This window comes from Nematolebias whitei, chromosome 1 (genome assembly GCF_014905685.2).
Source record: "Nematolebias whitei isolate Nwh7 chromosome 1, NemWhi1, whole genome shotgun sequence".
NCBI lineage: Eukaryota > Metazoa > Chordata > Actinopteri > Cyprinodontiformes > Rivulidae > Nematolebias > Nematolebias whitei.
This window is the reverse complement of record NC_056498.1, coordinates 41,716,963-41,727,388: the sequence shown is the minus strand read 5'-3', so window position 1 is coordinate 41,727,388 and position 10,426 is coordinate 41,716,963. Positions and strand designations below refer to the sequence as shown.

The window sequence follows — 10,426 nt, the reverse complement described above, 5'->3', positions numbered from 1 at the left end:
ACTGTTGGGGCTCTAACGATCTATTGTTAGGGCTCCAACGATCTACTCTTAGGGCTCTAACTACATATTGTTAGGGCTCCAACGATCTACTTTTGGGGCTCTAACGATCTATTGTTAGGGATCCAATGATCTACTGTTGGGGCTCTAACGATCTATTGTTAGGGCTCTAATGATCTACTGTTGGGGCTCTAACGATCTACTGTTAGGGCTCTAACAATCTATTGTTAGGGCTCCAACAAACTACTCTTAGGGCTCTAACTACATATTGTTAGGGCTCCAACGATCTACTGTTGGAGCTCTAACGATCTATTGTTAGGGCTCTAACGATCTACTGTTGGGGCTCTAACGATCTACTGTTAGGGCTCTAACTACATATTGTTAGGGCTCTAATAATCTACTGTTAGGGCTCTAACTACATATTGTTAGGGCTCCAATGACCTATTGTTAGGGCTCTAATGATCCATCGTTAGGCTGATGGTCCCCCTTGATCGTGCGAACAGGGAGTTCTGGCTGTCAGCATTGAACTGGTTGATCTACTATGAGAAGGTGCTGTTTATAAGACTGAGTTTGTTGCAGCTCCTCAGACTGAAGAAGTCTTTTGGATGAAAGATTAAACATTTTAACAAAGAACAATCCGTCCAGAGGACCTGACCCAACCTTGTTAGATTGATCTACCTGGATTATTGATCACGCATCAGGACACCTTGTGTTGGGTTTTCATGTTAGAGATAAAATCTGGTTCAGGTTCATGTCAGACTGAAACAACAGGAAATCTTCACCTTCATGTTCGCAGGTGAAGATCTGGGACATCCCGGCCAGCGGGGTCAAACAGAATGTCACCAGGCCCAGGAAGACTCTGATTGGTCACTCCAGGAGGGTGGCCATCATTGAATGGCATCCAACCGCCGAGAACCTGCTGCTTAGCTCCGCCTACGACTACAAGGTCAGACGTCTCATTGGTCAGACACAACGTCCGTCAAACGTCACAAGAAATCACATCAGTGACACATTATGAAAAATGAGTCATGATGAGGAATTTATTTATTTATTTGATTTTTATTTTCAAACTCTCTGTCTCAAAAGCTTCAGAATGACCCGTAATTTGGTCATTTATCACCTGGAAGCAAAATAGTTTTTGATTAACAGAGTGCCGATTTAAAACCTTGATTTTTGTTTTTGGTCTGGAGTGATGTCATTGAGCTTCATGATGAGGGCAAACATTATACGAAAGGATTTCCCAGCAGGGAAAAAAAAGGTCTATTTCAAAGCAAATAAAAATATTTCTGAAGATTTGTTAGAAATGTTTAATTTAAAGATAAATTAGGAAAACCGATGTTTTAGTTACCAGGATTGATAGAGGGTGTTTTTATGGGTTCATTTTTACAACAAAAATCTCATATACTTTAATATATTAGAATACAATGTAATGTGATATAATATAATGTATTGTAATGTAACATAATATAATATAATATGTCATTTTTTGTCTTCATTCTGACTCATTTTGCAGCTCGGGTCACATTTATGTTTTTTATAAAGTGAAACATGGTCAGCGTGTTTTATTAATCTGTTATTAACTCCAAACAGCCGTTCTTTAATCGTTATTTACACCCGACTTCTGACACAAACTTGTATTTTCGTTGGTAAGAAACAAACGAAGTCGAGTGAATTTTAAATTGATGATTCTTTGATTGATTTAATCCTGATTGGTGCTTTGGAACCAAAAGACTTTTTATTTTTGGTCCTTGCTCACATTCAGTCCAGTTTTGAGAATCTAAATTACAAAAGTTTGGATATTTTCAGAAACTTTTTTGCACCTTTTGTCCACAGAAAGTGAGTTTTTGGTAACGAATCATTTACTTTTTTAAAAACACTTTCCAGGAACTCAGGTTTCAGCAGATCCACATGAACTCATCAAAAACACATTTTAAACACGTTTGTGTTTGTTTCACTTTATCCTGATTCTGTTGCCGTCAAAATGTGCGTCCTGAAAATATTAATAGATGAGAGATAATTGTAAATAATAATAATAAATAAATGAAAAGTTAGGGGAAAATATTTAGTCAGAAAAAAGTTATTTTTCCTGTATGTTGTCGCCCTCTAGTGGTGGGTGTGGGGTTTTCAGCATTTTTGTTAGAACATGTGCACAAAAACCAACAAACATAAAATTCTCACTTAAAGAAAGTCCAGACTGGATCTTAGTCCGGATCATCGAGTGGGTCCAGCAGAAATGAGACCAACAGACTTCAGCTGATTTGACGTCAACAAAAAGACAAAAAACTGACACAAAGATGTTGAACGGCTCCACCTGCGTTTCTAAAACTGTGACCAGTTTGGATTCATTTAGGTGAACTCACGCTGCAGATCAGGCCTGAGCTTGTCTCCTGGTCCAGGTCCTCCTCTGGGACGTGTCCCGGCCCGAGGCAGTGATCAGATGTCCGGCCCGGGTGGTGCTGATGCCCGTTCACCACCGGTACCCGTCCGAGGCGCTGCTGCTCTCCGTTAGCTTCAACAGCGACGGCAGCAGGCTGGCCGTCACGTCCAAAGACAGGCGTGTTCGAGTCCTGGACCCGCGGGCCGGGAAGATTCTCCAGGTGCTGTTTTCAGGTGTTTGACTCGTCTGAACGTTCCCTGTGGTAGAACCTGCAGTGATGAAGCTTCACGTCTCTGCAGGTGTCCAACAAAAAGACACACAAGGCCAACAAAGTCTTATACATCACGGGGCTGAAGATGCTTCTGTCCACTGGGAGCTCGTCCTGGAACCACAGACAGATCGTCCTCTGGGACCCCGTGGGACACTTTATTTTTAACTTTTACCAGGACAGACATGTCCTGACAGGACAAAAGTCCACAACGTGTGGAAGTCTGGAACCATGAACCTTTTATTTTTGCTTGTCTGCAGGACGACTTGTCTGAGCCTCTGTTTGAAGAGGACCTGGATGGATCTGCAGGAGTTCTCTTTCCGTTCTACGACCCAGACACACAAATGCTCTACCTGGCTGGAAAGGTAAGAAACATGTTACATGTGTTGCTGCTGGGCCAAAACCTGATACTCCGTAGGCTCATTCATGAGACGGTTCCACAAAACGGACGCACACATCAGTTCGACTGTCTCCTCCGTCTGGACGTTCATAAACCGCAGACGAACTGGACACGTCCCGCTCACACGGGAGCTTTCAGAAATGAAGCGGCCGAGCAGAACCACAGGACGTGGAGCAGAACTCAGCTGGGTTGAAGCGGAGCGCGGTGCATTAAACGTGTCGCACGCGTTTACTAAACTTCACGAGCTGACTCAGTTCAGCGCGCCTGTTCGTGGTTAACCAGTTCCTTTAACCACAAAGCTGCTGCGAGTCGTCATCGATGTTCCCTCAGAAATCTGTTGATGTTTAAAACCACAAGAGCTCGCCGTTCATTTCATCTGTTCATCACATTACTGAGCTGCAGCTCCACATTTATGTTTATTTCTCACACATGGACCTGAGAGGGACGGAGGCGCTTCGAGGTGGGCTGTCTCCGCCCCCCCCCTCACGTCCTCAGGGTGTCTTCTGACCAGAACTCGTCTCAGTCCTGGACTGAGGCGTCTTGTGATTAGTCTTTATCTGCCCGGGTTTTCATGGATGACGATGCAATGAAGAGTAGCAGAAAGAACTTGTGACCACACCGAGTTTATACGTTTTTAAAGGGAAGACACTTGTTTAAATTTCCTGAAAAGGTGTGTGTTCAGACAAGGTCTCTGACCAACATTACTTTCCCCTGCTCTTTATTTGAACATAATGAACCAGTAAAACCAGTTTAACTGTTCTTACATTCAGTTAAATAAAAATGAAATATCATTCTGAACTCGGGTTTAGAAACACGTTTATTCTCACTACATGTCTAATTTTGCACGTCTTCATTCACTAGAACCATTTATCTTTTACAAAGTTAGAAACGTGTGTAAATACGTTCAGACAGCCTGTAAATGTGTCGGTATCTCAACAGTGTGGGCATTAACAGATCTGCTCTGTGCTTTTTGTTTTTAGGGCGACGGGAACATCAGATGCTACGAGCTGAGCCCTGAAAAACCTTACATGAACTTCCTGATGGAGTTCAGGTCTCTGCTGCCCCAGAAAGGCCTCGGTCAGACCAACACACAGAAAAACACATCAATCAAACCAATAATGGTTTAACGGGTGCAAATCAAACCGGGGCTGGTTGTAGATCTAATCCAGCACCTGTAAACCCTGACACCAAAGGGTTTTTGGTTTTTATGAACTGGGAAAGCACCATGCTAATACCTGCGCTAAGTGCTCCTACAACCAACTTAGAAGAAAAATAAAAACAAAAGATCGGTTAAACTAAAGATTATTTAAGTTTGTAGAATGTTTTTGTTTTACCAAATGGGCTTTGATTTGATACCAATAATGTTTCAATCTAAATTTCAGACGAAAAAATTCCCGCTATCGAGCTAACTAGCTAACGAGCTAACGAGCTAACGAGCTAATGAGCTAACTAGCTTTAGAGCTACTTTAAAGCTCTGCAAAACAAAACTAATAACAGAACAGAGTAAGATCAACTTTTGGCTCCATTTCTGTAAAACTGTCTAAGTTTAAATCATTTTGTGTTCTCGCCCTCTGGACATTCTTCCCTCCAAGTTCTTGAAAGAGGTTTTTAATTCTGTGGGTTTCTGTGTTTTAACATTTTTAAACTCCTGCCTTCGTCTAGGAACTGTCCCTGCTGCATTTAAACATGCAGTGTTGGGTAATCTGTCTTCCTCTACTGCCCCTCTCTCTTGTGGTGTGCCACAGGGTTCTATTCTTGGTCCTCTCCTCTTCTCTCTGTACATGCTGCCTCTTGTTTCAGTGATAGCCAGACATCACGTTTCTTTTCACTGCTATGCTGATGATCTACAAATTTATTTACCAACGAAGCCTAAAAACATTAACCTTCTCACACCTTTTACTGATTGTATTGACAACATTAAACAGTGGCTTCACCGTAATTTTCTGTTTTTAAACGAAAGAAAGATGGAGTTCTTCTTCGGTGGTGATGCTCCCTGTAACTTTGATGCTCTGACATCCAAGTTCAGACCCACAGTTAAAAACTTGGGGGTGACGTTTGACAAGGACTTAAAGTTTGATAAACAAACATCCTCTGTAGTCGAGGCCTCTTTTTATCAGTTACGTCTTTTATCCAAAGTTAAGCCTTTTTTAAAATTGCTCTGATTTGGAAAAGGCCATTCATGCTTTTATCACTTCAAGGCTCGACTGTAATTCCCCCTATATGAAGGAATCTCCCAATCCTCCATTAGACGCCTTCAAGTGGTCCAAAATGCTGCGGCTCGACTCTTAGCTAACACCTCCAGATGAGAACACATCACCCTGTTTTATTTTATTTGTAGAACAGACGGAGTTGACTCAACGGTTAAAAGTTTCAATGTAATCTTTGACTTATTGGTTCCTTTTATGACTCTGAGTCACTACCACACTAAATTCCAGGTCACAAACGAGGGTCATGTCACCTGGACAAGTTTTCGTCTTTCATCAGTCTGAGGCCTGCCAACCCAGATCTGTCCCATAAATAGCGCCTCCTGTTGAATTCCAAGAAACCGGCTTCCGTGTAAAAAAGGGACCATCCGTTCAGAACAGTCAACATTTGTAGAAGTGACTGAGTTGTAGCTATTTTGTGTTGGTAGCCATCTTGAATAAACATTAGTTATAGATATCAACCAAAGTTTAGAGTTTCATAATCCGTTCTGTGGTTCCTGAGATATTTTGCTAACAGTACAAATTAAGACATGCAGACGTGGACTTGGGCAAAACCATATCTGCTCTGTCTTTGATCAACAGTAAAAACAAACCCGTCTTCAGGATTAAAAAAAAGTTGTATTCTCATTTTTGTCTTTCAGGGGTGATGCCGAAGCGTGGCCTCAATGTGAGCGCGTGTGAAGTTTTCCGGTTTTATCGTCTGATTACTGTCAAAGACCTGGTGGAACCACTGTCCATGATCGTACCACGAAAAGAGGTTCTGGCAGTGCACCTCGATCCCTCAATATGAAAGTCAAATTTAATCCGGAGCACAACAAATCTAATGTTTTGGTTTGGACTCTCAGTCAGGGATTTTCCAAGCGGACCTGTACCCAATGACAGCCGGGAACCAGCCGGCTCTGATGGCCCAGGAGTGGCTGCAGGGGATCAACAGGGGTCTGTAACTCATCAAAACCCTGAACCAATTACAGCTTATACTTTGTGTTAGAGATCCACCAACCACTGTCTGCTCGTCTCATCATCAGGCCCGGTTCTGATGTCCCTGAAGCCAGAGACTCAAGTGGAAAATCCATACGCCAAAGTCCCTGCAGAGAAGACCCAGTTAAAGGAGCTGGGCTCCGTCAGGTTCCAGATGAGTCCGACCGGTGCGGGGATGAACACAAACCAGGACTTTAGAGAGAAGGAAGGCCGATGTTTCGGGTCAGAGCTCAATGGGGTAAAAAGCTGACGTCTCATCAGACACCTGAACAAATCATCAAGGGAACACAACTCTAAAACTTACTGACAAAAACTGTGAACTCAGAAGTTTTTGAACTTTGTGGTTCCACGAACATTATCCAAAAAATGGTCCAAATGTGTTTTAGATGATTTTAGGGTGAAACAAATTGGATCTAGCAGCTGAAATGAGCTTCCTCTTGGGTGGTGGAGTTTAGCTTTAAAGATCAGGTAAAGAGGTTCATCATCTGGACCAGTGGAGGTGGTTCTGGCATCTGATTAGGATGGATCCTGAGTACCTCCCCCTGGAGATGTTATGGGTATGTTCCACTGGGAAGAGACCAGACCCAGAACTTGCTGAAGGGATGACGTACCCTTTCTTGTCTGGAAACACCTTGAGATCCCCAAGGAGGAGCTGGAGAGTGTTGCCTGGGTGAGGGAGGTCTGGGTTCCTCTTCTGGTCCTACTGTTTCCTCCTGGACCTAACCACAGATAAGCAGCAGAAAATGTTTTTAGGTTTGCAGTCAGAAACAAATCGGTCCAATCCATCCAATCAGTCCTTCCACTGGTGTTGATCTATGTCAGGACTGCCCGTTGTCACCGATTCTATTCACAACTTTTATGGAACAGCCAAGGAGTTGAGGGACCCACAGTCCTGTTGGCCTCATCGAGCTGGGACCTTTGCAGAACATTTGGCAGCTGAGTGTGAAGCAACCTGCAAGAAGATTAGCATCTCCAAGTCTAAGGCCACAGTCCTCAACCAGTAAAGGATGGATTACCAACTCTGAGTTGGGAATTACCTCCTCCCTTAAGGGTAGGAGCTCAAGAAACTCCATTTTTGTTCATAGTTGAGGACAGAACATGCGTGTATCAGTCTTCAATCAATTATCAGTCTGTACTGAAGGACAGTGGGTTGTCTGGTTTGGGAACCTCTGAGTCCCAGCTCTGTTTTTTTGCAGATGTGGTTTTGTTGGTGTTTTCAAGTCATAGCTTTGAGTGTGCAGGACCCGTATGGGCTGAGGATAAAGTGGCCCTGAAGGATCCTTTGGGTCTGTGGTGGTTTTGTGTAATGACACCTCTAGGTTAGAGTTTGATTATTCCGAGCAACATCAGAATAGAATCACTGCTCCTCAGCATTGAAATGAGCCAGTTGAGGTGGTTTGGGCATCTGCAAAGGATGCATTCTGGTTGCCGCCTAAAGGAGGAGTTTCAGAAATGTCTCAACTGGAGGACACTTTGTGGCAGATCCAGAGAGAGGGTTCTTCTCCCACCTTGCAGTAGCTTGATGGTCAGGCCATGAAATCCTCAGGTGTAAGTTTGAACCAAGGTTGCTACAGGAAGGGCTTCTGATGTAGAGCAACGCCAAACTTTCATCCAAGTTCACTGGCTGTTGCAGGAGGGAGCGGTTAAAAGAACAACCTTGGAGTCTCTCTGGACAAACTTGGACGAGGTACTGGAGGGAAGAAGGTCTGAAGTTGTTGTCTACTTTTCTATTTAACTTCCTGTAAGCAAATTATTATTTTGTCTCTTGAATTGTAAATGAACAGTGACAAAAAAAAAAAAAAGAATTTGTAGGAGTAAAACATTTTGGAAGGTCATCTCGATCGAGCTTTACTACTTTTATAAACTTCAGGATGGAGTGAAACTAGTTTTCAGCTGGTTCAAAGTGAGAAGCTTTTCCCTGAAGCTCGTTCTCATTTCGTTGCCTTAAAGGATTTCCTGGAGGAGCAGCTGGCCTATCAAGACGCCAAATATCCCAGAGACCTGATCTGTGATCTGTCAGGGTGGCACCCCGACGAGACGCAGTTCCCACTCTGGACCTACTGCTGCACCCCCCACTGCTGCGAACCCGCAGAGAAACCCCCGCCAACAACCGAGACTGAGGTCAGTCAGAGGCAGTGTTCAGATCCTGACCGTGAGAAAACTGAATAAAGACCGTGAACTTCTGCGTTTCAGCTCCTGAAGGCCTTTTATAGACAACAAGACGAGATCAGAGACCTGAGGGAGGACCTGCTTCAGAAAGACGTGAGTAAAAACGACGAGTGTCCCTACACTGGTTTATTTCAGACCGAGTACAAGCAACAAGAGGCAGCCTGACCAACAGTTCTCCTTGTGTGAATAATAATAATAATTGGGGTCCAAACAAACATTTGTTATATTTGAGGGGGACACGTCCCCCTCACATGTAACTGATGCGACGCCTCTGGTTTACTTGACTTTCAACTCTTTTATCAGTTTTCTTTCTGGTGGTTTCGTTTCTGCAGAGGAGGCTCGCTCAGCTGGAGTTGGAGATAAAGACCAGCAGGAGCAACATGAGGGCGACCGTCTGATTCCACACCGACTCTGACCGCTTCACTTTGCAAACCAGACTCAAAACCAACGTTCGAAAAAGGATCATTTGTAAAGACGTGCACTTTTTGGCCTTAAATACGTAAAACAATCCACGAAGTTCAACCCCCCCCCCCCGGTCATCTGAAGGATAAATCAGAGGTGAACCTTCTGCCAGGGGAATTTATCTTCAGGGTTCTACGGGAATGAAAACCAAGACAAAAACAAACCGGACTTACCTTTGACTGGTTCAAGTGGGGGCTACCAGTTTACTTTAACGTTAAACTGGTGCAGGAGTTTTAACTGCTGCAGCTAAAAGAGAATTAAAACCCGACTAAATAAACTATTTCCTGAATCAAAGCTCATGTCAGAAAGTTTTTTCTGGTACCTGCAAAGTTGAAGCGTCTCCAGTTCTCCCACTAAACCGTTCTAAAAGTTCCAGTTATGATCCCAGCGGTTTCACCTTCTGACCTACAATTAATCTGCTGTAAAGGTTAAAGGTTATCAGCTGGTGCAGTTTATATCCTGATGGTTCTTCCACAGACGGGCGGCTGTGGCCGAGTGGTTGGAGCAGTCGTCCTCCAACGGAGAGTTGGGGGTTCCATTCCACCAGCATGTTGACGTGCCTCTGGGCAAGACACTGAACCCCTCGTTGCCTCCGATGTGTCCCGTCCGTGTCTTAAGACGTTTAGATGGAAAAAAGAATCTGCTGCTAAATGTGAAAAAACAAAGAAAACTGTCAAGAACAACTCGTGAGATCCAGAACGAGCGTTCAGAGTTGAAACCATCTCTGATTCCTCGTGTGTCCATTATTGATCCTTATTGATCAGTAACTCATCTGATGGTTTGAGTGAAAGTCTTAAAATGTGGAGGACCTCCAGTTTGACCTGAAGTCTTTAACAAGCAGCTTGAGAGCAGCCGACCTCGTGTTTAACTTCATGAACTTTCACCAGAACGAGATAAACACCAGATGTTCCCTCGGCATCGTCTTTTGTGCTTTAATCTAAAATTAAACTCCGACCTGCTGCTGGACAAACTACGCGCTCATCACAAGCTTTGACTTGGACAGTTTCATCTGAAGGACCCACAAGACTTCTGGACCAGAACCAGACCAGAGGACAGATGTTTACCCAGAATGCACTGCAGCAGACAGCTCCTCCAGCTGTCAGCACGGTGGTGGAGACTGATGGTTCGGGCTCCTGTCAGTCACTGAGTGGACCAGGAACTCCTCTGCAGACCAAAGGGTTCTGGTGTTCAGCAGTTGAAGCTTGGACCAAACTGGGTCCAACAGAACCGTGAACCCAAACACAGCAGCTGATCTTCAACAGAATGGGTCAGAAATATCAGAACCGAGGTTCTGCAACGGTCCAGAACCTGATCAAAACGCTGTGGTGGACCCTCACAGATGAAAGCTTGGGTGGAGCAGAAGTCCTCCAGAACCACGAGACCGATACAGAAACCCAATGAGAGTTCTGGATCAGAACCTGGAGTTTAGTTTTAATTAATAAATAAAAGGCAAAGCTGACGTAGTAACAGAGTTGAAATGTGACTCCAGTGCTGCGGCTCCATCCTGTGATGAACATCTGGTCCGTTTTAGGATTCAACCACCAACAGATGAATGAACCAGCTCATGGTCA

At 44.0% G+C, this 10,426-nt stretch overlaps 1 protein-coding gene across 1 annotated transcript in view; it reads left to right on the top strand.

Moving 5' to 3' along the window:
* Window positions 1–8,791, top strand: part of LOC119415599 (coronin-2B-like) — a 12,028-nt gene extending 3,237 nt beyond the window's left edge. The window contains exons 2-12 of the mRNA XM_037682786.1: window positions 769–943; window positions 2,394–2,594; window positions 2,674–2,790; window positions 2,903–3,007; window positions 4,023–4,119; window positions 5,888–6,003; window positions 6,092–6,182; window positions 6,272–6,391; window positions 8,149–8,345; window positions 8,418–8,486; window positions 8,726–8,791. Of these exons, the coding sequence (XP_037538714.1) occupies window positions 769–943; window positions 2,394–2,594; window positions 2,674–2,790; window positions 2,903–3,007; window positions 4,023–4,119; window positions 5,888–6,003; window positions 6,092–6,182; window positions 6,272–6,391; window positions 8,149–8,345; window positions 8,418–8,486; window positions 8,726–8,791 (1,354 nt within the window). The remainder of the gene's footprint in view (window positions 1–768; window positions 944–2,393; window positions 2,595–2,673; window positions 2,791–2,902; window positions 3,008–4,022; window positions 4,120–5,887; window positions 6,004–6,091; window positions 6,183–6,271; window positions 6,392–8,148; window positions 8,346–8,417; window positions 8,487–8,725) is intronic.
* The last annotated feature ends 1,635 nt before the right edge of the window (window positions 8,792–10,426 follow it).